The sequence below is a fragment of the Aquarana catesbeiana genome, linkage group LG01 (genome assembly GCF_042186555.1).
Source record: "Aquarana catesbeiana isolate 2022-GZ linkage group LG01, ASM4218655v1, whole genome shotgun sequence".
Classification (NCBI taxonomy): Eukaryota; Metazoa; Chordata; class Amphibia; order Anura; family Ranidae; genus Aquarana; species Aquarana catesbeiana.
Genome location: NC_133324.1, coordinates 104,662,287 through 104,689,713, shown reverse-complemented (window position 1 = coordinate 104,689,713; position 27,427 = coordinate 104,662,287). Strand labels below are relative to the sequence as shown.

At 42.8% G+C, this 27,427-nt stretch overlaps 1 protein-coding gene across 4 annotated transcripts in view; it reads left to right on the top strand.

Annotated features, from left to right (window-relative positions):
* Window positions 1-27,427, top strand: part of ARL15 (ARF like GTPase 15) — a 463,258-nt gene that overhangs the window by 162,923 nt on the left and 272,908 nt on the right. For 3 of the 4 annotated variants that reach the window (XM_073622377.1, XM_073622396.1, XM_073622386.1), the window contains 2 exons: window positions 18,619-18,763; window positions 25,765-25,824. In XM_073622377.1, coding sequence (XP_073478478.1) covers window positions 18,619-18,763; window positions 25,765-25,824 — 205 coding nt within the window. The remainder of the gene's footprint in view (window positions 1-18,618; window positions 18,764-25,764; window positions 25,825-27,427) is intronic. The other variant, XM_073622405.1, reaches the window with a different exon arrangement.

Here is a 27,427-nt window from a genome sequence, read left to right as displayed (position 1 = left end):
GACAGAATGTAAAAAGAAAAATGTGTTCACTGAAAATAACATGCTATGGTTTAACCCCTTCCCGCCGACCGTACGCACATCTGCGTACTTGGCTTTCCGGGGTTATACCGGGATGATGCCTGCAGCTGCAGGCATCATCCCGGTACCGTTGTTTAGAGCGGGCGATTGGCTATCCGATTATAACAACTGATGCGGCTAAAAGCCGCTCGGCTGTTATACCGGAGGAGCGAGAGGGGACATCCCCCCCCCTCCCGCCGCTCTTACCGGGCCTCCCGTGCGATCGGGAAGCCCGGTGTCCAATCAGCCGCCTTCAGCGGCTGGGGGCGGGCTGGAACGAAGCTGTGGGCGGCTTCGTTCCAGCCTTCTCAATGTAAACGCGGAAGCGACGTCATGACGTCACTTCCCGTTTACTCGGCTGCCAATGGCGCCAGTTTAAAAAAAATATACAGTGTTCAGAATCGCCGTTTTCGGCGATTTGAATACTGTGAAGTGCAAAGGAGGGTATAAAGAGTACCTGTCACCACCTATTACTGTCACAAGGGATGTTTACATTCCTTGTGACAGCAATAAAATTAAAAAAAAAAACACAATTTACAAGTATAAAAAAAAATAAATACAATTTTTTTTTAAAGCGCCCTGTGCCCGCGAGCTCGCACAGCGAAGAAAACGCATACGGAAGTCGCGCCCGCATATGTAAACGGTGTTCAAATCACACATGTGAGGTATCGCCGCGATCATCAGAGCGAGAGCAATAATTCTAGCCCTAGACCTCCTCTGTAACTCTAACCTGGTAACCGTTAAAAAAATTTAAAGCGTCGCCTATGGAAATTCATAGGTACCGTAGTTTGTCTCCATTCCACGAGTGCGTGCAATTATAAAGGGTGACATGTTTGGTATTTATTTACTCGACGTAACATCATCTTTCACATTATACAAAAAAATTGGGGGTAACTTTACTGTTTGGATTTTTTAAAATTCATGAAAGTGTCCCTTGTTTGGGAACTCTAAGTAATTTTCTAGCAAAAAATACGGATTTTAACTTGTAAACACCACGTTTCAAAAATAGGCTTAGTCATAAAAGGGTTAAACCACTTGACCCCCGGAAGGTTTTACCCTCTTCATGATCAGGGCATTTTTGGCTAGTACTGCGCTAATTTAACTGATAATTGTGCATTCAACATTGTACGCAAATTAAATTTGATATACATTTTTTTTTTTCACACAAATAGGGCTTTTGTTTGGTATTTGATCACCACTGGGTTTTTTAATATGGGTGTTTAAATAAACACAGACAGAAAAATAAAAACCAATGTTTTCTACTTAGTTTTTTTTTTTATTGGATATGTTTTATAACAAATTTCTTCATAAATTTAGGCCAAAATGTATTCTGCTACATGTCTTTGGAAGAAAAAAATATTCCAATAAATGTATATTGGTTTGTGTGAAAGTTTATAGTGTCTACAAACTATGGTGTGTATACTGGAATATACACAGCTGTAGATGCTATACTGTAATGGCAGTGATCAACGAGTTAAGCCTTGTATACACGAGCGGAATGTCCGACAGAAAAAGTCCGGAAGCTTTACATCGTCTATTCCAATCGTGTGTGTGCCTCATTGGACTTTTTTTTTTTTTTTTCTGAAAATTCTGACGGACCTAGAAATGGAACATTAAATATTTCTGACGGACCCAATTCCTATCGGGAAAACCGCTAGTTTGTATGCTGTTCCGACGGACCAAAAACGACGCATACTCTGAAGCAAGTACGAGTCGGAAGCTATTGGCTACAGGCTATCGAACTTCCTTTTTCTAGTCCCATCGTACGTGTTGTACGTCACCGCGTTCTGGATGATCGGACTTTGGTGTGACAGTGTGTATGCAAGACCGCTTGAGTGGAATTCCGTCGGAGAAACCTTCAGAGTTTATTCCGACGGCAAAACCAGTCGTGTGTACGCGGCATTAGTGTGACTGTGATAGGGTGTTGGGCAATCTGGTGCTAACAGACTGTCTGGGAGGACCATTCAGTGGTTGTAAAACACAAGGTTTTTTACCTTCATGCATTCTATACATGAAGGTAAAAACTTCTGTGTGCAGCAGCCCCCCCCTAATACGTACATGAGCCCCCCTATGGATCCAGCAATGTCCACTAGAGCAGCGAAGAGGATCCCGAGAAGAGGAGGATCTGGACTGCTCTATGTAAATACACTGCAATAGAGCAGGTATAACATGTCGTGTTTTTTTTTTTTTTTTTAAACGAGACTTTACAATCACTTTAACTGATACTGAAGTTGCTGGTGTCACTAATACAGTGCTCAGTGATACTACTGTACACTGACACTATACTAATATCACTGGCTGGGAAGGGGTTTACATCTAGGGGCAATCACTGTGTGCCTAACAAGAGTAATGTGTGCGCTTCCTTTTTTTTTTTTTTTTTTTTTGCACTTATTAATCTATCTGTTTTTTCTTCCTGCTTTTCAGGGGAAGAAAAAAACAGCCAGACCACTGTTCACTGTACACCAGAGTTCTGTGTGTTTCTAAATGCAGAACGCTGTGTGTGATTTGGACACAACCGATCAACAAGTTTCAGCTGAAAACATTGGCTGAAATCTGCCAAACCCATGCTGTGTCCAATCACAGCACAGGTCGGCAGGGGGGCCAGCGCTTGCGCACCCCAAACCCAGAAGCGAGCCAGTGTTATATCAGAAAGCCGCTACCCATCAGAAAATGCAAACTTAGTGAAGTTCCGTCGTGGCCATCTTGGTACACTTGTCTGCACTAAGCCTACAGTCTGAAGTTGCCAAGCAGACATCTTTTTGCACCCACTGGAGTCTCGCATTTCACACTTATTTTTACCAGTAAACTGAACTTGTATAGTGAAATACCATATTTAGAAATCCGTTAAACTGTTTTGATGTTGAATTTTAAAAGCAGAGGTGTTCTGTCAGATTAGCAAACCGGTGAGATCAGCAGGCTTGCCGCTGCTTTTAAAATTCAACATCAAAACAGTCACACGGACTTCCAAATACTGTATTTGACTATATAAGCTCAGTTTACTGGTAAAACTAACTGTGAAATGCAAGACTTCAGTGGGTGTAAAAAGATGTCCGCTTGCCGCCTTCTCACTGTAGGCTTACTGCCGACGAGTGCGGTTGTTGTGTACCAAGATGGCTGTGCTAGAACATCACTTACATATTCTGATGGGTAGTGTTTTTTTGACAGAACGTTGGGAATGTACATTGCTGTGCCTGCACCTGCCGCTTGCTTGCAGTATATTTACTATGAGCGGTTGGCGGGAGGTTAAAGGAAAATAAACTGCTTCCATGTTTTATCCAAAGTACCCTAGGTCACATGGCCTGTTGCTACCAGTGAGTGTATATATATATATATATATATATATATATATATATATATATATATATATATATATATATATATATATATATATATATATATATATATATATATATATATATATATATATATATATATATATATATATATATTTTTTTTTTTTACCACATTAGAAAATGCAGAGGCTCGGTTGTTGTCAGACAGACCCTGTCTGGTAGACTTACAGGGGGCGAAGACAATCCATCACAACACATCTAGGAATAGGAGTTCACATATTCCAGAGTGTATGTAATAAATTAAGATGGCCACCCTCTTGTACAAAAGCAATTTAAAAAATAAACCTAGAGTCAAACCTTTTAGAAAACGGTAAATATCACATAGTTAATCTTTCTTATATGTAAAACACTGTTTAAAAAGTCTAAGGTGGCTTTTATAAATGCCACTGGCTACAGGATTTGCCAGTCTGTATCCTGAATTAAGTATGTTGTCTAATTTTGGTGGTGACTGTTAAACTTTGTTGCATGCACCCAGCCATACAAACAAGTTTCGTGCCATTTGTTCCATCTGCAGAGAGTGTTTTCTAAATTTGAGATGCTTTTGGAGAAGGCCCTGCCTTTTTATATTTGCCATATAGAAGAAGTTCTATAGGGGGGCCCCACTGCTTTGATGTCAAGCTGGAGTGGAGTTTAATGGACGAGTGAGCAGGAGAAATACACTTGAGTATGAAGTGCAATGAATGCCAACAAGATGCTTCACACCTCTCTATCAGCGGGCATCTCATGAGTTAAAACTGTCTGCCAGGGAAGTGTCGGGTCTGGAGCAGTTATGGGAGGGGGTGTCCCCTGGCTGCTAACACCCATAGCATTTTTCTTTTCAGTTCACGGTTTGCTAAGTGCTTACAAAGTACGGGATTTCTTCGTTAAGGTCTTCAGAAAATTGCTGGGTGAGCTCAGATTGAATTTTCTGTGTGTAGGACTTCATGAAGGCATTAGCATGCTTTGATCCCATTTGTGAATGGCACTGGCTAGTCTCTTATTGCCATTTCCAGATGGTGTTACAAGGAACAAACAGTTGTGTTTTAACATTTCTCAATAGACTGTCTAGACTGGTCGGGCAGCAGACAGATACAGCCACCCATCAAATTAGCGTTTGTCAGATTTATGTTAATGCTCCACCAAAGCCCCTTCCTGTCATTGACATCAAGATTTATTCAGCTGGGGCTCTGTTGTAAAAAGAAAAAAAAAAAAAATCGCACAACAATCCATATTTTAGTTCAATAGTTACATGCATGCTCCTTGGGCTTATCAGTGGCAAAATAAGCTGTATCTAAAATATAGGTGGGTCTATTATTTGCCTCTTTGCCTGTAAAGGCAACATTTGTGTGGCATTGTGGAAAAGGAGCATTTTCATGCAGTATGGGGTAATTCGAACCTCTCTCTGCGGTGGGAATCACCTTTTGACAGACACCAGTGCCATTGTTTTTCCAAGTCTGACCCCAAACAACTTTGATCATGTTCTCATTTACAGGCTTGTCTGGATGCATATTTTAAACTGGAGAGCAACAAGTGTGAGAACAGTCTGCTCTGGGTTTAGCACCGTGGAAAGTAGACAGTACATTAGATGCGTTTTAGAATTGCTGTCTGCATCACAAACTGTCTAGATCAAATTGAATAATGGAATATTGTTTTTTTATTACATAGTACATATAATACAGTATCTTGACCCAGTAGTCATGCCACCACTTGCATTCATCAGTTGCTGTATAAGGGGGTGGTGACGAGCGCCATAAATGCTCATTATTGCAGGCTGAGATTTTCCCCAATAAAGAATAATAATGGAGAAAGAGAAAACATTTCCTATTCCACATCAGCCATCAAGTATAGTCAAAACCTTAGTAACTTCAAACTACGGCCCTCCAGTTCAGGAACTACAATTCCCATCATGCCTAGTCATGTCTGTGAATGTCAGTTTTACAATGCCTCATGGGACGTGTAGTTCCACAACAGGTGGAGGGCCGTAGTTTGAAGATTCCTTCTCTAAACCTACTGTCTGCCACATTCTAAGCCTCATCTATCTAGCCCTGTAAAGCAAAACTCGCTACACTTACCTGGGCTGCATCCACTCCGGTCTGGTCCCAGTATCAGCTGTCAGCGGGGGCTTCAGTGTGTGTGAGTGCAGGAGAGGCAGCTGACAGCGGAAGCCCCATAGTAAATCTATAGGTGGCGTCACTAACTAGGTATTTCACAGGCCTTGTAGGTTCTCTCTCGCAACACAGCATCTGATAGAGACCACAACGGAGCAGCTGCAAAACAGGTAAGTGTAGCAATTTTGTTTTCTTTACAGGGCTGGATAGATTAGGCTTAGGATGTGGCAATGAGTAGGTTTAGTGGTTTTGACTAAACTTCCACTCTAAAGTATAACTAAAGGCGAAACTCTTTATTTATTTTTTGGATAGTGCAAAGGGCTTAGAATGCCTGTCAGTTTTTTTTTGCAGCCTGTGCCCCCGTTAGTGTTCCTAAAGCCTTTGTAATTTTAATAAAAAAAAAAAAAAAAACAAATATAAAAAAAATGTCTATACTTACCTGCTCTGTGCAATGGTTTTGCACAGAGCAGCCCCAATCATCTTCTTCTGGGTTCCCCCCGCTGGCGCTCTTCTTCGGCAGGTGCCCCCACAGAAAGTTCTCTGCATGCTTGCCCCCGAGTATCGCTGCTGCGTCTTTTGTCACAGACAGTGGGACTCGGTCCCGCCCCCCCACTCCCTTGTCACAGCTTTTGATTGACAGCAATGGGAGCCAATGAGGAGGGAGACGGCGGTGGGAGCCGCTGGATCAGATCGGGCTCCGGTAAAAAAAAAAAAAAGGGGGGTTCTGGGGGAGGGGCTGCAGCACAAAAGGTTTTTCACCTTAATGCTTAGAATGTATTAAAGAGGTTGTAAACCTCTCTGTGGAAGTTGTACCTATAGCTAAGCCTAGAATAAGGTTTAGCCATAGGTACTGTAAATATATCCTAAACGTGCGCTGTTTAGGAGATATTTACTGTGTTTGCGCCGATGATGTCATTGGCGCGTGCGCTTTGAAGAAAGGGCCCCCGTGCCATTTCTTCGCGTGCTGTGCCTGGCGGCTCCCACACGCATGCGTGGGAGTGACGTTACGTGGCTCTGGCCAGTCACAGAGCCGGAGTCCGTGGCCCTGAAATGAAGAGGGGTGAACATGGATGTGGCCTGCAGCGGTGATGGGGCAGGCTTAGTTTGCAGGTAAGTGTCACATAATGTGCTAGTTTGCGATGCAAACTAGCACATTATGCTTTTACTTTGCAGGGGCAAAGGAAGGAAGTAAAACTCATCAGGGTTTACTTCCTCTTTAGGTGAAAAACCTTAAGGCTTTAGAACCACTTTGACCACTTGCCGCCCACGGCTGGTCGGTGCGGCTCTCGTTCTGGGTGGACATCATATTATGGCCTCCCAGAACAACCGCTCTTGCGCGCCCCCGGGGGCGTGCAGCATGGAGACCTCACCGTGTTGCTAGGACACGGCGCGACCCCAATCCCACTGCCAGCAATCAGTGCCCACAATTGCCAGCAATTTGCTATTAGTGATGCCAGTCAGTGCTGCCCATCACTGCTGCCCATCAATGCCACCCATTAATGCCCCATCAGTGCCCATAAGTGCGGCATATATGTGCCTCCTCATCAGTGCCCATAAGTGCGGCATATATATGTGCCTCCTCATCAGTGCCCATAAGTGTGGCATATATGTGCCGCCTCATCAGCGCCCATCAGTGAAGGAGAAAAATACTTATTTTCAAAATTTACTGACAGAAACTGAAAAAAATGTTTTTTTTTTTAAAAAAAAAACCCTAAAAAAAAACCCAGGAGTGATTAAATACCACCAAAAGAAAGCTCTATTTGTGTGAAGAAAATAGCGATTTCACATGGTTACAGTGTAGCATGACCACACCATTGTCATTCAAAGTGTGACAGCGCTGAAAGCTGAATAATGGCCTGGGCAGGAAGGGGTTTAAGTGCCCGGTATTGAGGTGGTTAAAGAGATTTCACCCGCTCTATTTGTCCTGTTTCCCATTATCATCGAAAGTAAAAGAAAATCACAAATTTTGTGTTGCCCCCGGAAAGGTAATAGAGGGGAAATCTTCCAATGGGGAGACTAGTTCTAGTGACCTGGGGGTCCCCAAGGCATTCCCTTAAGTTGCAGGGATTTCCTCTCACTTCCTGTTTGGCTGTGGGACAGAAAGTGAAGGGAAATCTCTGAAATGGGACACAGATGGTAAAAAAAAAAATCTTACAGGGGATATAACCCTCACTTGCTCTATCCAAAATGGGAAAAAAATAATACGGAACAATGTGGGGCCTCATTCACTTAATTTTTTTTTTTTTTTAATGGAACCTGTTGAATGTTGGAATTGCTGACTTGTTATCAAAGCTGAAACCTCTGTTTGGTCATTGTAATTTTTTCTTTATTACTTAGTGAATCACTAGCCCAGAACAAGAATACAACCAAAATAAGTAGGAACACAAAACCTGAACACTTTTATTATAATACCAGCAAGGATGGAAATGACTGCTCTGAGCATGCACTTTTTAAAAACAATTGAGCAATGACCACTTCCATCCTTCTATTTTAGGATGTTCCCTTTTAAATTAGATGAGGGCCACAAGAAAATTTTAAGGCCATGTGCGTACAGTTTTAAAAGCGAGGTTCTCTGCAGGCATTCCAAATGGGTGCCAAGCACTCACTCAGGTGATATATATACAGGAATACAAGAAACCTTGTAGTTTGATGCACAGAAGACATTCCGTGTCCTCTACATAGGGAGACCTGTGGGCCAGGACAAACCTGTTTGGCTTAGGGGTGCTTTAAGATGTTGGTTTGGGTAAGGGGTGCATAAGGCTACATAAGGGGCTTCTTATGCTCGGCAAATGGAGAGAGTTTTGGGGACTTCCCTCTATGCACAAGAGATGAACATAAATGATGACCTCCTTCTCATCTGCTTGTTTAGTGGGGACAGTTCCATAGTGTGGTACTGTAAGATAAGGAGTCTTTCTCCCTCTCTACTAGCAGTTTCATTATATTTATCTACTGCTGAATACCAGGAAGGAGCTGAGTTCATTGGATTAGGCTGGAGTCCTTTTATTGGTTTTCAGGGATGCATAATGCATTTGCGATCACACTCTGCATGGTGCGAAGAGGGAACAGTATGATGAGGAACTTTAAGTTTACCTGCCAGCTAAGTTCTACGGCTCCCATACAGCTCTGTGTTATGCATCATCACACCTGTAATATGCTTGGGAATATTAAACCTCTCTCCAATACAAAGCCAGCGCAATGTCGACACAGAGCCAAGTTTAGTTTTGGGTTCTTTTATAAAGTCTCTGAGTTCTTGTGTGTAAATTTTTTTTTTTCACTTTTGACAGATCAGAGTATTTCTAAAACATACCAGATTTTTGTGTGTGTGTGTGTGTGTATGTGTGTGTGTGTGTGTGTGTGTGTGTGTGTGTGTGTGTGTATATATGTGTATATATATATATATATATATATATATATATATCTATATCTCCGTGGCCAAAAGTTTTGAGAATGTCACAAATGTTAACTTTTGTAAAGTCGGCTGCCTACGTTTTTATGATGGCAATTTGCATATAATCCGTGAAGAAGGCTTCAGGATGCCCAAGAAAGTCCATCAAGCGCCAGGACCGTCTCCTACAGTTGATTCAGCTGTGGGATCGGGGCTCCACCAGCACAGAGCTTGCTCAGGAATGGCAGTAGGCAGGTGTGAGTGCATCTGCACTCACAGTGAGGCTAAGACTTGGAGGATGGCCTGGTGTCACTGCTGAGGACTGCGGTAAAGTAATTTTCTCTGATGAATCCCAATTCCGATTGTTTGGTCATTCAGATAAAACCTTTTCAGGAGAAGAAAAGGTGAGCACAACAATCAGTCATGTGTCATGCCAACAGTAAAGAATCCTGAGACCATTCTTGTGTGGGGTTGCTTCCCAACCAAGGGAGTGGGCTCACTCTCAATTTTGCCTAATAACACAGCCATGAATAACGAACCGTGCAATAACATCCTCCGAGAACAACTTCCCCCAACCATTCAAGAACAGTTTGGTGATGAACAATTCCTTTAGCATAATGACACACCTTGCCATAAGGCAAAAAGTGATAACCAAGTGGCTTGGGGAACAAAACATTGAAATTTTGAATCCATAGCCAGGAAACTCCCCAGACCTTAATCCCATTGAGAACTTGTGGTCAATCCTCAAGAGGCAGGTACACAACCCCCCCACCCACCACGAATTCTGACAAATTTCAAGCATTGATTATGCAAGAATGGGCTGCCATTAGGGGTGCAACGGATCGTCACCGATCCGTGATCCGAACAGTTCAACCTGTTAGGATCGGCACACATGCGTTCTGCGGAGCGCGCCGCTGCCTCGGCCTTAGGAAAGGCCACGGCTTCGGCCTAGCTCCGGAGCGGCGGCCATCTTGGTACACCCGGTGGCCGTTTACCATGTGATCGCTCCATCAAATGACAGAGCAATCCCTTGTAAACAAACCGGCATCATTTCATGACGCCAGTTCCTCTCTCCCCTCTGTGTACTGATGTGTACAGTGGAGGGGAGAGATCAGATGGCAGTAGTGCCAATACTCTGCCATACCCTGCCAATACTCTGCCATACCCTGCCAATACTCTGCCATACCCTGTCAATACTCTACTAATATATTATTACAGTGGGGGAGATTGTGGATATTACAGTGGGGGGAGATGATGTGGATATTACAGTGGGGGAGATTTTTTTTTTGTTGATCCGAAAATGATCCGAACCGTGACTCCTGATACGGTTCGGATCATTCCTCGGGAGTTTTTTGATCCATTGCACCCCTAGCTGCCATCAGTGAGAATGTGGCCCAGAAGTTGATTGACCGCATGCCAGGGCAAATGGCAGAAGTCTTGAAAAAGAAGGGTCAACACTGCAGATATGAACTCTCTGCATAAACTTAATGTAATTGTCAATAAAAGCCTTTGACACTTTTTTTTTTTTTGTTTTTACTTGTTTATGATGGTGTACAATGTACAGTAACCATAATTTACTAATTGCATTACCGTTCATGCTATAATATTATTTATTATTATTATTATTATTATTATAACACAAGATTTATATAGCGCCAACAGTTTAAGCAGCGCTTTACAATATAAAAGGGAGACCATACAGTTATAATACAATAAGATACAGGAGGATTAAGAGGGCCCTGCTCAGAAGAGCTTACAATCTAATATGGTGGGGCAGGTGGTACAAAAGGTTGTAACTGTGGGGAATGAGCTGATGGAAGTGGTAAAAGATTAGTTAGAGACGTTATAGGCTTTCCTGAAGAGATGAGTTTTCAGGGATCGCCTGAAGGTAGCAAGAGTAGGGGATAGCCGGACAGGTGGAGGTAGCAAGTTCCAGAGGATGGGAGAGGCTCTGGAGAAATCCTGGAGACGAGCATGAGAGGAGGAGATGAGAGAGCTTGAGAAGAGCGGAGAGGACGATTTGTGTGAGAAATCCTGGAGACGAGCATGAGAGGAGGAGACGAGAGAGCTTGAGAGTAGGAGGTCTTGAGAAGAGCGGAGAGGACGATTTGGGTGATATGTGGAGACAAGATTGGTGATGTAGCTTGGGGCATAGTTGTGAATGGCTTTGTATGTTGTTGTTAGTATTTTGAATTTAATTCGCTGGGTGATTGGGAGCCAGTGTAGGGATTGGAGGAGAGGGTTGGCAGACACTGAGCGGTTGGTAAGGTGGATAAGTCTGGCAGCAGCATTCATGATAGACTGAAGAGGGGATAGCCTATGGAGAGGCAGGCCAATAAGAAGGGAGTTGCAATAGTTAAGGCGAGAGATAACAAGGGAGCGAATGAGGAACTTGGTGGTTTCATTTGTTAAAAAGGGGTGAATTTTAGAGATATTACGGAGGTGAATTCTACAAACTTTTGACAACGATTGGATTTGAGGCTGAAATGACAAGTCAGAGTCTAGGATTACACCTAGTACCCTGGCGTGAGGGGAGGGACTGATGGTTACATTGTTGATTTTGATGGAAAGGTCAAGGAGGGGGGCAAGGGCGGGGGGGAATATTAATAGCTCAGTTTTAGAGAGATTTAGTTTAAGGAAGTGGTGCGACATCCATGCTGATATGTCAGTAAGTTAGTAATAGAGGAGACTGAAGGAGTGAGGTGAGGAATAGACAGATAGATTTGGGTGTCATCAGCGTATAAGTGGTATTGGAAGCCATGGGTGGTTATCAAGTGACCAAGGGAGGAGGTGTAGATAGAGAAGAGAAGGGGTCCAAGAACAGAGCCTTGGGGGACCCCCACAGAAAGGGGCAATGGAGAGGAGGAGACAGAGTTGTAGGTGACACTGAAGGAGCGCTGTGATAAATAGGCAGAGAACCAGGATAGAGCAGAATCTCGGAAGCCAAGAGAATGTAGTTTATTGAGAAGGAGCGGGTGGTCAACAGTATCAAAGGCCGCAGGTCAGGTCCGAGAGGTCAGGTAGTAGGAGTATGGAGTACTGGCTGTTGGTTTTAGTAGTTAGTAAATCGTTAGTGAGTTTTAGTAAGGCAGTTTCTGTGGAGTGCTGTGAGCGAAAGCCAGACTGTAAAGGGTCAAGAAGGTTATTTTCACTGAGGTAGGAGCTAAGACGGTTGTAGACTAAGCGTTCTAGAAGTTTAGAGGTGAATGGGAGCAATGAGATGGGTCTTAAGTTGTTTGGGTTGGTAGGGTCCAGTGAGGGCTTTTTAAGTATGGTAGTGATCTGCGCATGTTTTAGAGGGGAGGAGAAGGTGCCACTAGAGAGGGAGAGATTGAAGATGTGAGGGAGCATAGGATAGAAGAAGAGGGTGACCGTAGTATTTGTGAGGGAACAGGATCCAGGGGACAATTGGTTAAGTGGGCATCTGAGAAAAGTTTTGTAACCTCTTCAGTAGTAGCCAATTCAAAAGAGGAGTGTTGAATGTGCTGTTAGGCAAGGTATGTTGGGTGGGGAAGATGTATGCACACACAGTGGAGGTATCCTCACAAATTGCATCAATCTTGTCTTTGAAGTGATTGACAATCTCTTGGCCAGTGAATGAGTTAGTGGGTAGAGGGGGTGGGGGACGAAGCAGAGAGTTAAAGGTTGAGAAGAGCTGACGGGGACTGGATGACAAGGAATTAAAAAGAGAGACAAAGTAGGCTTGTTTGGCAGCATGGAGGCATGAATTGTATTTTAGAAGGGCAGATTTATATAGGGTGAAGTCTTTCAGGCATTTGGTTTTACACCACAGTCGTTCAAGAGCACGGCAATGTCTCTTGAGATTTCTAGTGTTGTCAGTTTGCCAGGATTGTAACGGTCGGGGCCTGATTCTGCGTGTGGTTAGAGGAGCAAGTGCATCTAGTGATGGCGAGAGTGAACTGTTGTAGACAGAGGTGGCCAGGTCAGGACAGGACAGGGGAGAGATTATGTCATATAGGTGGTCAGTAGCAGAATAGAGAAGGGCTAAAGTGGCAAAGGTTTCTTTCAAGTAATTATTATTATTATTATTATTATTATTATACAGTATTTATATAGCGCCAACAGTTTACGTAGCGCTTTACAACTTGAGGGTAGACAGTACAAATACAATACAATTTGATACAGTAGGAATCAGAGGGCCCTGCTCCTTAGAGCTTACAATCTAAGAGGGAAGGTCAAGAGATACAAGAGGTAATAACTGTGGGTGATGTGCTGATTGAGAAGATAAATGTACAGTTGTTAGGTGGGGGCCAGATAGGCTTCTCTGAAGAGATGAGTTTTCAGGGATCATCTGAAAGTGGATAAAGTAGGAGAAAATCGGACGGATTGGGGTAGAGCATTCCAGAGGATGGGGGAGGCTCTGGAGAAGTCCTGAAGGCGAGCATGGGATGAGGTGACAAGGGAGTTTGAGAGCAGGAGGTCTTGGGAGGAGCGAAGAGAACGATTAGGTTGGTATTTTGTGACTAGGTTAGAGATGTAGCTAGGGGCCAGGTTGTGGATGGCTTTGTAGGTTATAGTTAGTATCTTGAATTTAATTCGGTGACTGAGTGGCAGCCAATGGAGGGATTGGCAGAGGGGTGTAGCAGACGCTGAGCGGTTTGTGTGGTGGATGAGCCTGGCCGCAGCGTTCATGATGGACTGAAGTGGGGATAGCCTATTTAGAGGTAAACCAATGAGGAGGGAGTTGCAGTAGTCAAGGCGGGAGATGACCAAGGAGTGGATTAGAAGCTTTGTGGTGTCATTGGTTAGGAAGGGGCGTATCTTGGAGATGTTGCGAAGACAGAGGCGGCAAGCTATGGATAGTGATAGAATGTGGGGTCGAAAGGTTAGTTCAGAGTCCAGGATTACACCTAGGACCTTGGCGTGGGGAGATGGGTTGATAGTTGAGCCGTTGATCTTGACAGGGAGATCAGGGGAAGTGGCACCTGAGGGAGGAAATATCATGAGCTCGGTTTTGGATAGGTTGAGTTTGAGAAAGTGATGTGACATCCAGGCTGATATGTCTGCTAGTAAGTTGGTAATGCGTGAGGAGACAGATGGAGAGAGCTGGGGGGTGGAGAGATAGATTTGGGTGTCATCAGCGTAGAGATGATATTTAAAGCTGTGGGAGGCAATCAACTGACCCAAGGAGGTGGTGTAGATTGAGAAAAGGAGAGGTCCGAGAACAGAACCTTGGGGGACCCCAACGGAAAAAGGAAGAGGAGATGAGGAAGTAGAGTTGTAAGTGACACTGAAGGAGCGGTGGGATAGGTAGGATGAGAACCAGCGAAGAGTACAGTCACGGAGACCAAAGGAGTGGAGTTTTTTGAGGAGGAGGGGGTGGTCCACTGTGTCAAAGGCAGCAGAGAGATCCAGGAGAAGTAGTACAGAATAGTGTCCATTGGCTTTAGCCATTAGTAGGTCATTTGAGAGTTTAAGGAGAGCAGTTTCCGTGGAGTGTTGAGGGCGAAAACCGGACTGAAGGGGATCAAGAAGTTTATTCATGGTCAGATGGTTGCTTAGTCGGTTGTAGACCAGTCTTTCAAGAAGTTTGGAGGAGAAGGAGAGTAAGGAGATGGGACGTAAGTTGTTGAGATTGGTGGGACCAAGTAATTGTTTGCTGCTTGGAGGGTTGGAGGCAAGGATACAGTGAAAGTAATGAAATTGTGATCAGAGAGAGGAAAGGGGGTGTTGGTGAGGTTGCCAGGGTTGCAGAGATGGGAGAATACAAGGTCAAGGGTATTACCATTGGAGTGAGTGGAAGTATGTGTCCATTGGGTTAGGTCAAAAGATGAGGTTAAGTCGAAGTTTAGCTGTAGTTGGGCTGTTAACATTGACAGGAATGTTGAAGTCACCAAGAATGATAGTGGGTATTTCAGAGGAGAGAAAGTAGGGTAGCCAGTAGGGATGTCCCGATACCGATACTAGTATCGGTATCGGCACCGATACCAAGCATTTGCCCAAGTACTTGTACTCGGGCAAATGCTCCCGATGCTTCCACCGATACCTGGAAGTCAGCTGTGATCGGCGCGTGGGGGAGTTACAAAGATTCTCCCCCAGCGGCTTTCAGCTGCTTTAGTGACATACAGCTGTGATCGCTCACAGCTGACTGTCACTGCATCTTCCTCCGTGCCCCCTCCTTTCCTCTGTGCCTCTCCGCTGTCCCCTGCATTCCTCTCTCCTTATCTGTCCCTCTCAGCTGTCCCCTCCGTTCTGCTCTTCTTATCTGTCCCCTCCGTTCTGCTCTCCTTATCTGTCCCCTCCGTTCTCCCCCTCCGTTCCTCCGTCCTCCTCCTCCTTCCTTTGTTTATGGAGAGAGTCAGCTGACTCTGTCCATTCACATAACTGAAACATTGTAATCACCTGTGATTACGATGTGTCAGTTTATGAATGGAGAGGAGCCGCTGTCTTCTCTCCATTCATTCTCAGTGCAGCTGACGCTGCAGAGAAAGGGACTGGGGAATCTCTATCCTCTGTCTCTTTCTCTGTCTCAAGGGGGAGATATCAGAGGTCTGTTAAGACCCCTGATATCTCACCAAAGCCCCCCAAAAGGGCTGATTAAAAAAAAAAAAAAAAACAAAACAATAAAGAATAAAAAAAATATTATTGTAAAAAAAAAAAAATTGTAAAAAAAAAAAAATAACACACACATACAACGTTCACCCCCTCCCCCCCCCCCCAAAAAAAAAGCAAGCACTGTTAAAAAACAAAAAAAAAAAAAAAAACAAAAACAAAAAAACTGTCACGTGACATTAAAAAAAAAGTATCGGTAATCGGTATCGGCGAGTACTTGAAAAAAAGTATCGGTACTTGTACTCGGTCCTAAAAAAGTGGTATCGGGACAACCCTAGTAGCCAGGCAGCAAAGTCATCAAAGCGCGATACCGGCCCAGGAGGCCGATAAATTGCTGCAATCCTCAGCGAAATGGGAGAAAACAGACGAATACAGTGTATCTCCAAAGAAGAGAGGGATAGAGATGGAGGGACAGGAAGAACTTGGAAGGTGCTTTGTGGGGATAGAAGGAAGCCAACTCCACCTCCTTTCTGTCTGTTGGGTCTGGGGGAGTGAGTCCAATGGAGACCACCATGGGAGAGGGCAGCAGGAGAAGCTGAGTCAAAATTTTGAAGCCAGGTTTCTGTTATGGCAAGTATGTTAAAGCTATATTTATGTAACACAATTATCTCAAACAGTGGTAAAATATAGTTCAGCGCCACAATAAAAATACAGGCATACTGCATGCCTTCAAAATAGTCCTTGAAAGGTATCTGGTAAAACCGCTCATGAAGACATCTTGAATGTGCTCTAAAGACCCAAAATCTTGCCAGAAAAGAAAGTAGTTCTCCATCTTCACAAGAACACACAGAGCCTCTTACCGCAAATTGACCACCTTGAAACATGTATCCTCATGTATCCAATATGCATATCCAGGCTTCATAGGATCCAGGTCCTCAAATAGTTATAAGTTAGCTGTAATCTTTCCACACAAAGAATTGCTCCACCAAGCAAAAGCTAAAGCATAGCTTAGATAAAGCATATCACCAAACATAAGTTTCAAACCAACAAGATGGCTGCAGTCCTCGTGTGCGATGTCACATGCCGTAGCTCCACCCAACACGTTTCCTCATAAGATGTGGTCAGGCTCGTGATTCTCTGAACCAGTTCCATACAAAGTATCTTTTTATATTTCAATATTTTTATTGAGTTTTCACAAGAAAAGAACAAAACAAAATGTGAACATTGTCTGACCTACAGGTAACAAAATAAGGTGAATCGCTTATTTGAGTACAAATAACAGATCACGGTATCAACAATGTAAACTGTGAGAAGAGGAACAATGAAATGAACCACGAATTGCTAAATATCGGGTAAAGGGTATTATCCAACCCTCCTAGGTGTGCGCCCCTTATGGGATCAGCCCGTGCCGTTGGGGGTACACAATACACCAACCTTCACTATCAATCCTTCTTATAGAAACACAAAAACGTACTGCAAAAGGAGTAAAACTGGAGACAAGAAGTAAGCTATAGATAGTGTAGGTAACCAGATATACCGGTTGGTAGAAGCATCAGAATAGTAAGCCATCTCTTCTTAGTGTTTGTTCGTATCAATATTAAAAGGTACTTGCATCGGAACTTATGTGAGTAGTTAAGATCCACTTGCAGGTGACTGTGAGAAAATGAGGACATAAGACAGAAAAGTAGAGCAGGGAGAAGGAAAGGTGGGGAGGGCACCATGGAGAGTCACAGAGCTAAAGTTTATAGTTGCTAGTCACAGAGGTAGCTTTTAGATAGTCCTTCCAAGGTTCCCAAACAGCATCAAATTTATCCGAAGTGTCTAGGTCTGGGTGAAGATTAGCTGTCTTCTCCTGAGTCATTATCCAGGATATTTTTAGTTTTGCTGCTGCAAAGTAAACTGTTGGCTGTTTCCAAGCATGAGCAATTGTAATCTTGGCCCCCAACAATATAAAATGTATCAGTTTCTGAAAGACGAAGTATCTTTTTTATGGCTTGTTTACATTACAGCTCATAACACAATGTGCGAGGAATTTATACCGTTATTCTGCTCTCTTTAGAAGTAGTCAGTACAGTCTGATTATCATTTAACAGTCATATCCAACCAGATTTTCCCCCAGTGATTATGCATTTATCGTTGTATACACACATTCAGATTTCTCCCTCCTTGAAAGATCTTTTCTGTCCAACTATATGTGGATTTTAATGCATTCTCCTTTATATAATGTGTTGCCATTAGATGTAATAAAAGTAAACCTAACCTGGCTTAAAAATATCTAAGATGTCAACAGTGCTGTAGTGCAGTGATGCCTTCAAGTTCCTTTGTTAATCTTCAGATTACCTTTGAGGAGCCTGTTTGATGCTAAAGCTAGCCATATACAGTTAGAATTCACAAATGCAGCACAAATAATCTAACTTTGCTTGAAAGCCCTTAAAATTTTGTACAGACCTGCAATTTGAATGGAATCCCAGATGTATCAAACAGGTTTAATTACAATATGCATTAATTTTAAAGCGCGAAAACCACATTCACAGTTGGAATTTTATTCAGTTAAGAAAAAATGTCCGTTCTGCGCTTTTATATTTTTTTTGTCTGTTAAACAATCCAAAATTTTCAAACTAATTTGTACTGGTGTATGATCGGTTTTGATCTAGGCTATTCTCTGGCCTTTATTACACAGGCCCTTGACTGAGTTGACATGAAACTTTTGTAACGAAGGTAGGTTGGCGGCACCATATACCACTTATAGTTCCTACGAAAGGTTACATTTACTAAAATCACAATAAAATACATATGGGTACATGATCACAAATACAGAGCATAATTCAAAAGTGACTGTTGAACAAGATTTCTGAAAGCTACTCTCAACATATTTCGCCATTCTAGGCACCTTGAAAGTCCCATTGACTCTTACCCTTTTGTATTAATCTTTTGTAGATTGTAGATTGATGCTTTGTTGCATCAGCTATTGTATTTTGAAAACCCTTATTTGTCTTTGGGATTCCCCACATGTTAAATCCTCTTATAAAATGCTGATGCTATATTAGTAAAAGATAATACATTTTAGCAATGCATGAGGGCCATAGCGTAGTCATCAGGTTCGACTTGAGAACTCATCTTTTGTTGCTATGGATTATTGGCCACCATTCCTCCTGGCACTATGTTAACTGAAACTCCACCTGCACACCATATTGCTAATGTCACCTTCTTTCTTTCTTTGCAGTGTTTTCGAGCCCTCTGCTGTAAGGGTCCTCCGCCACCACGCCCAGAATATGATATTGTATGTATAGGTCTCACAGGATCTGGCAAGACCAGCCTTTTATCACAGCTGTGCAGTGAGAGCCAAGACAACCTTGTGCCTACCACAGGTAATTATGACTACAAAAATCATTGTTTGGACACTTGCTGTAAAGCCAGCCATACCAAGTAACAGAATTTGGATCACCCAACTTGAGCACAGGCGCTCGATCATTACTGCATATGGCCATAAGACAGGCCTGTACAGTTGACACGTTGGGTTTTAGGGCATACATAAAACAATATAACAAGGTTGTAATTGGTAATCATGTCATCATATGAGGTATTTTTCTTAAAGCAGAACTCCAGGAGAAAAAAAGTTTTCTCAGACTGCCTGGTGTCTGGTCCGCCCACAGTGCTGCACAACTGTGTGTGTTGGGCTGGGAGACTCATGGTCTGTCCCCCCTCTGATTACCTTACTGACAGACTGGGAGTCTCCATTGGTGCTTGCAGGTTATTAAAATGTCATCACATCAATACCTGATAATGTATAGTTAATCACACCCACAAAATATGAAAGTAGGAGAACGGTGTGCAGCGATGTGTGTGGGTGGTGTCAGAGCTCTGAGTTGAATACTGTGATCTCCTGTACACAACACGCCTATGGTCCTGCCTACTCGAGACCAAATCCCAGGGCATGATAGGAATTGTATTCTCAGTGAGCAGTGACAAACGCTAACGGGAAGTGACGCCACCGCTTCTAAAATCCCCTCCCCCCCCCCCCCCCCCCTCCAGAGCCTGGGGATTCAACAAGAAACTGACAAAAAATGACGTCACAGCTTTTTAAAGTGATTGTAAAATCTCATTTTTTTTAAATCTAAAAATAACAAACCTGTTATACTCAGGAGGGAGAGTCCGGACGGCCAAGACACTCATGATCATCGCTGGACAGAAATGGGGCTCCGGTAAGTATTAGGTGGGCCCAGGGAGGCTGCTGCACACACATAGTTGCATAGTAGGTGAGGTTAAAAAAAGACAAAAGTCCATCAAGTCCAACCTATGTGTGTGATTATTATGTCAGTATTACATTGTATATCCCTGTATGTTATGGTCGTTCAGGGTCTTATCTAATAGTTTTTTGAAACTATCGATGCTCCCTGCTGAGACCACCGCCTGTGGAAAGGAATTCCACATCCTTGCCGCTCTTACAATAAAGAACCCTCTACGTAGTTTAAGGTTAAACCTCTTTTCTTCTAATTTTAACGAGTGGCCACGTGTCTTGTTAAACTTCCTTCCGCAAAAAAGTTTTTTCCCTATTGTGGGGTCACCAGTAAGGTATTTGTAAATTGAAATCATATCTCCTCTCAAGCGTCTCTTCTCCAGAGAGAATACGTTTTAGTGCTCGCAACCTTTCCTCATAACTAATATCCTTCAGAACCTTTATTTAGCTGTTGCCCTTCTTTGTACTCTCTCCGTTTCCAGTACATCCTTCCTGAGGACTGGTGCCCAGAACTGGACAGCATACTCCAGGTGCGGCCGGACCAGATTCTTGTAGAGCGGGAAAATTATCGTGTTATCTCTGGAGTTGATCCCCTTTTTAATGCATGCCAATATTCTGTTTGCTTTGTTAGCAGCAGCTTGGCATTGCATGCCACTGCTGAGCCTATCATCTACTGGGACCCCCAGGTCCTTTTCCGTCCTAGATTCCCCCAGAGGTTCTCCCCCCAGTGTATAGATTGCATCATATTTTTGCCACCCAAATGCATTATTTTTCTACATTAAACCTCATTTGCTATGTAGTTGCCTACCCCATTAATTCAGATCTTTTTGCAAGGTTTCCACATCCTGCATAAAAGTTATTGCCCTGCTTAGCTTGGTATCATCCCCAAATACAGAGATTGAACTGTTTACCCCATCCTCCAGGTCATTTATGTACAAAAATAAACAGGATTGGTCCCAGCACAGAACCCTGGGGAACCCCACTACCCACCCCTGACCATTCCGAGTACCCATTTATCACCACCCTCAGAACTCGCCCTTGTAGCCAGTTTTCAATCCATGTACTCATCCTATGGTCCATGCCAACGGACCTTATTTTGTACAGTAAACCTTTATGGGGAACTGTGTCAAATGCTTTTGCAAAATCGAGATACAACACGTGTATGGCCTTCCTTTATCTAGATGGCAACTCACCTTCTCATAGAAGGTTAATAAGTTGGTTTGGCAAGAACGATTCTGCATGAATCCATGCTGATTACTGCTAATGATACCATTCTCATTACTAAAATCTTGTATATAGTCCCTTATCATCCCCTCCAAGAGCTTGTATACTATTGATAGTATATCGTCTAAGGCGAGCCTTAGACGATTGTGTGGTTCCCTCCAGCCAGTCTGTCTGGATAATTAAAATCCCCCATTATGATAACACTTCCCATCCTTGCTGCTAAACACAGCAGGTTTTTTACCTTAATGCATAGAATGCATTAAGTGGAAAAAAAAAAACCTTCCGACTTTACAACCCCTTTAAAGCAGTGAGTTTTATACAAAGTTTTGCTTATCTATCTAAACATGACTATGGTACAGATGTCAGTTCTTTTTTTAAGTGTACATTAAGGGATACAGGATGAAGCAATTCAGTTACATTAGCTTATGTTGCTGCCTTCAGGAAACTGGACAAACAAAGCTGTAAGGACTGCCTAGAATAGCACCTCCTCATACCTTCAGTTTTTTGCTAGTGTCCTAGAAAAGTGGACATCTTTCTTTTAGCAAGATTTGTTTTCTTCTGGCAATATTCTACAGCTCTGCAGAACCAGAAGGGGCTAGTTTTGCAGCTTTCTGGATCGGTTGATTCTTGGTGTATCTCTGCTGGTAGGAAGACCTGTAATGTGCCCGTGAACACTAGGCTTGCATATATACCTATACAGTATGTAAAGTGTGTCACCTGCAGTGTGCTTTTACGGGTCGAGTGCTGTGCTTCACCAGCGGGTGAAAGCTTGTCTCTGAAGATTTTCTAGGGGGTATGCCTGTTGGTGGGCTTAAAATGGTCTGGGAGGGGATTTTTTCCCTAAGCCCTACCCAGCACTTTCCAGTCTACACTGTTAATTACTGCAAGGTGACATCTGAACATACAGTGCTAGAGCCAGGGGTTTTCTCTTTCCTGTGTGGGGCTTAATGTGCTCTTCTATTCCAATTTTCATACAGGGGTTAACATCAGAGATTAGTGCTATGCGGATCATGGATTCACCAATGCTTGGTGGGAATGGGTTCTGCGGCTCTACTCAAATGTTTTGCACATGCCTATCTTACTGAGACCTTGTGTTTCCATTACTGCATTGCTTGTCCAGGGGAAATAAAAAAAAATAAATAAATTTGGCCAAGGGACTAAATCAGGGTCCCAATCTACTTGTCCCTCATGACCATTTACTTCTCCTGATAAAAAATATTTTTTTGTTCCATGATGGAAAATATGTACGGTTGATTTTTTTTATTAGGCAGAGGTGCTTTTAGGAAAGGGGCTTCATGGCGACTTTAACCCTTTCGCTGCCAGAGCCGTGCGTTTTTTGCAAACATGTTTACAAAAATAATTTAAGGCCTGAAGATTACACAAAACCCACAAACATTTATTTTCTGAAAGCAGACACCCTAGAGTATAAAATAGTGGTAGTTTTTATGTTACATGATATTACCGCAAAGGTCTAGGAAACACAAAATTTTAGTAAAAAACACACCAATGTGAATTTTAGGGCAAACAAATGCAATATATTACCCACTTTTTTGTAAAGTATAAAAGATGAGGTTGCACTGAGTAAATAGATACCCAACATGACAAACCTTAAATTTATGTGTGCCCGTGAAATGGTGGCCAACTTCAGTATCCTATATTTTTTATAGGCAACGCTTCATAAGTCCCCTATAGGTATCAGTTTAGTGTTACGGAGGAGGTCTGGTGTTTAAATTATTGCTCTCACTCCGGCGTGCACGGCAATATGTAATGTGTATTGCAATTGACGTTTTCACGTGTAGGCGCCCCAACGCATGTGTTTACGTTTGTATATGTGGGGGTGGGGGGGGCCTCAATTTTTTGGGTGGATTCTATGTGCTTGGGTGTAACTTTATTTTTTTGCAAAAAAAAAATTGAACATTCCTGATGTCGTTGCACTTGCACAGGGTCATTCCCTATGGTATACCTATGCAGATAAGGGGCCTCTCTGGATAAAAGCAAACTCTGCAGCTTTGACCAAAGTTGAATATTACGCTTGCTAGAAGTGTAGGTCATTTACATATCTTATACAGTTTTGAATGAAAACAATCCCAGAGATTGTATCTCCCAAGGAAGACCAGCCTAGCTGTTACTGCCCCCCCCCCCCCCCCCATCACAGGAGAGAGCTTATTCTCTGATTCATACTCCCTCACATTCATGTTCTCTACCCTAATGCAGAAGCTCTGAGCTCACCGTTTTGAGTGTTCGCTCCTGTGATGAAGTTGAACAGTAACAACTGGGTGTGTTTTAACTTGCTAGCAACAAGCTAGGACAGGGAGATGCAAGTCAATACTTTGTAGAACCACCTTTTGCTGTAATTACAGCTGCCTGTCTTTTTGGGTTTGTCTCTACCAGCTTTGCACATCTAGGGAGTGACATTTTTGCCCGTTCTTCTTTGCAAAATGGCTCAAGCTCTGTTAGATTGAATGGAGAGTGTCTGTGAAAAGCAATTTTCAAGTCTTGCCACAGATTCTCAATTGGATTTAGGTCTCAACCTTTGACTGGGCTGTTCTAACACATGAATATGCTTTAATTTAAGCCATTCCATTGTAGCTCTGGCTGTATGTTTAGGGTCGTTGTCCTGCTGGAAGGTGAGCCTCCACCCCAGTCTCAAGTCTTTTGCAGACTCTAACAGGTTTTCTTCTAAGACTGCCCTGTATTTGGCTCCATCCATCTTCCCATCAACTCTCACGAGCTTCCCTGTCCCTCCTGAAGAAAAGCATCCCCACAACATGATGCTGCCACCACCATGTTTCACGGTGGGGATGGTGTGTTCAGGGTTATGTGCAGTGCTCATTTTCCGCCACACATAGCGTTTTGCTTTAAGGCCAAAAGGTTCAATTTTGGTCTCATCTGACCAGAGTACCTACTTCTACATGTTTGTTGTGTGCCCCACATGGCTTCTCGCAAACTGCAAATGGGACTTTGTATGGCTTTCTTTCAACAATGGCTTTCTTCTTGCCACTCTTTCATAAAGGCCAGATTTGTGGAGTACACGATTAATAGTTGTCCTGTGGGCAGATTCCCCGACCTGAGCTGTGGATCTCTGCAGCTACTCTGGAGTTACCATAGGTAAATTGGCTGCTTCCCTGATTAATGCTTTCTTTGCCCGGCCTGTCAGTTTAGGTGGATGGTCATGTCTTGGTAGGTTTGCAGTTGTGTCATCTTCATTTTTAGATTATGGATTGAACAGTGCTCCGTGAGATGTTCAAAGCTTGGGATATTTTTTTTTTATAACCTAACCCTGCTTTAAACTTCTCCACAACTTTATCCCTGACCTGTCTGGTGTGTTCCTTGGCCTTCATGATGCTGTTTGTTTACTAAGGTTCTCTAACAAACCTTATGGCTTTACAGTACAGCTGTATTTATAATTAGAATAAATTACACACAGGTGGACTCTATTTGTGAATTAGGTGACTTCTGAAGGCAATTGGTTCCACTAGATTTCAGTTAGGGGTATCAGAGTAAAGTGAGCTGAATACAAATGGACGCCACACTTTTCAGATCTTTATATGTAAAACATTTTGAAAACCATTTATCATTTTCCTTCCACTTCACAATTATGTGCCACTTTGTGTTGGTCTATCACATAAAATCCCAATAAAATACATTTATGTTTTTGGTTGCAACATGACCAAATTTGGACATTTTCAAGGGGTATGAATACTTTTTCAAGGCACTCTAAATGGACTACACCTATAGCAAAGGCATTATTCAACTTTGGGCAAAGCTTCACAGTTTTTTAATTTTATGTACAGATGCCCTTACCTGCATAGGCAGTTTTTTGGTAAAGGTGAACGATGCCTTTAAGGACAGTGCTGCACCTTTCCCTGTCACTTCACCAGATCAGTTGGTGCCTCACAGGTTTTTCAACATCAGGCATCTGTTTCTCAGATTTGCAGGGCTGCTACCTGGTTTTCTGTTCACCTGTTCAGTTTTACCAGGTGGACTTTGAGGCCTCTTGTGATGCTGGCTTTGATCGTAGGCTCTTCAGGCTCTGTTGAGCCCCTCTGTTAACCTGTGGCTTTTCACGGGCCTGTTTGCTTTTGAATGTCCCGATGTACCTGAATGACTTATCCTGTGTCCCTAAGGTACCCTTCACCCCTTGTAAGAGTTTGACTTAAAAATCTTTACTTTGCTTTGCTACTAAACAGAGGCATGATGGGAGTAAGAGGGGAGCTGTCCTTTCTTTGCCAGTGTTCTATCACCCGACGGCAGCAGTATAGCCCATTGTATCTGAATTACTTAATTCTGTATTCCCTAATGTACTCTAAGAAAAGGGTTTTATGGTAAGTTAAGTTTTATTTTAAATTTTTACCCTCCTGATGAATAGTGTACAGTATTTATAAACTGTCTGTATAACTAACTTCTTGGCATTGTGGGCCTTTCAGAAGTCATGCCTCCGTGTTCAGAGGAGGGTTTTTTGACTAATAACAGTAATCTTCACATTAGAAGCAGTGTTGGGTTTATCTTCAGGTCAAGAGGTTTATAGATGTTCAGGAGGCGAACCATTGCATTGTGGGTCTGTGCCGTACTGACTGCGTGCCAGTCATTAGACTCGCAGTTCCAGTGTGGTCCTATTCACTTACATTGCAGAGCTCTACAGATAGTGTCATCCATCGACTCTGCAAATCTCCTTAAAATTAGTGTATTGTGATGCAAAGCATTTTGGCTGTGGTATTGTGTACCATGTCTACTTGTAATTAGACGGTCAGGGGGTGCTAAAAACATGGGTACCTGTTTTTGCCATCCCCCTTGGCCACCCATGTTAAAGGTGCCTTAGACTCGACCAGTGGCTTTAATACAGAATGATCTGTTCTAAGTTTGCTGTAAATGTAAACTATAGTTATTTGTTTTGTTTTTGTGTTTTAGGTTTTAGTATAAAAGCCGTTCCATTCCATAATGCCATTCTGAATGTAAAAGAACTTGGAGGTATCGTCCATTTAATTTATATATTTATATATGTATATGTATTTGTACTTTTCATAGGTTCTAAAGCTGATCTCCAGCTTTTAGTGACGTTTAAAGCGGATATAAACCCTCCTACCGTTTTCAACAAAGGAAGCTGCCATCTTGGAATCTGTTTAATCTTCAACTGCCATGATGCTGCACATGTGATCAGTTATGACACAAGCCATACGATAGTTTGACAGTTTGACAGTACAAGCAAATGTGACAGTTGGCAATCCCGGCATGCCGGGAATGTAACTGTTTTCTGAAACCATTAAATCATTTGGTTTACTTCTGCTTTAAGTAGTTCTCTTGGACCAAGCTGGTCCTGACTTAAAGTGAAAGTAAACCCATAGATTTAACAGTTTCAAAAAAAGTTACATTTCCGGCACATGCCTGGAATGTAACTGTCACATTGGGTGTGCTCTCAACCAAACTGTCAAGCCATCCCATGGCTGGAGTTATAACTGATCACGTGCAGCATCATTGCAGTTGAAGATTATACACAGGCCAAGATGGCAGCTTCCTTAGCTGAAAACAATACAGTTTACTTCCACTTTAACTAAGAGATGCGGTGGCTGGGTGCACTGTATGTAGCCTCGGCTACTGTACATACTTGTAAAGCTTGGAAGCTTGGCTTGGCTTCTCTTTTATCTTAGGAGACAGGGTGCAGGCACCTTACTATAATCATCCAAGAAGTCACATGCAGTAGAATGGAGTGGACGCCAGTCCATGTGAAAGATGAGGAACAGCCTCAGCCGACGCTTCTCGGCAAACCATGCCCCCCTGATGCGTCATGGATGACTAAGCCGAGACAAAAAGCATTTGGGGCATAGTTTGCGGTGAAGCGTTAAGGCCGTTCCTCATCTTAATTTCACATGGGCTGGCAGGGAGATCCGCGTCCACTTTATTCTTTCTCCGCTACATACTGCTGTATGCTATATGTAGCTGAGGCGACCGGCTTGGTCCAAACAAACTATTTAAACTTCACTAAAAGCTGAAGATTTTGTGTCAAGGATTTCCTTCTGACTGAAATACATTTTTGAAAGTTTTGTTATTGATTTATCCAAATCACTTTCTGAAAATCAGTGTTTTTCATTATAGAATGTTAGTGCTTTATAGATAAAGAAAATTGACAATGATCAATAGCAGGGCAGCAGTTTGTATTGCTTTGTGTCAGCCATAGCACAAGCTGTGTAGGGGCAAGTAGTAATAAAGTGGCTGTTAAGCCAAAACAATTTTCTGAATAGAGTGGTAAAGGATTTTGGAACTCTTGTCTGATTTTTGTGCTGCTATTCATTTTTAGTGATTTACCCTCACTTTCTGTACTGTTGGCATTTTTGTTCAGACAGGAAGTGAGGGGCAAATCTGCGACAAGAGCAACAGACAGAATTAAAAAAAACCTCTTTGATGGGTTTAGCCTTTTACCCATTTCACCCAAAGTTTTATCGGGAGTTGATCTTGCATATGTTCTGGAAATTTTGTAGATGGGCAACTCCTATCCTCATATTGATTAGTGGTTCCAAATTAATAACTACTGCAATAGGGAACACACACAAAAGATACAATCAGCATCTTTCCAAAT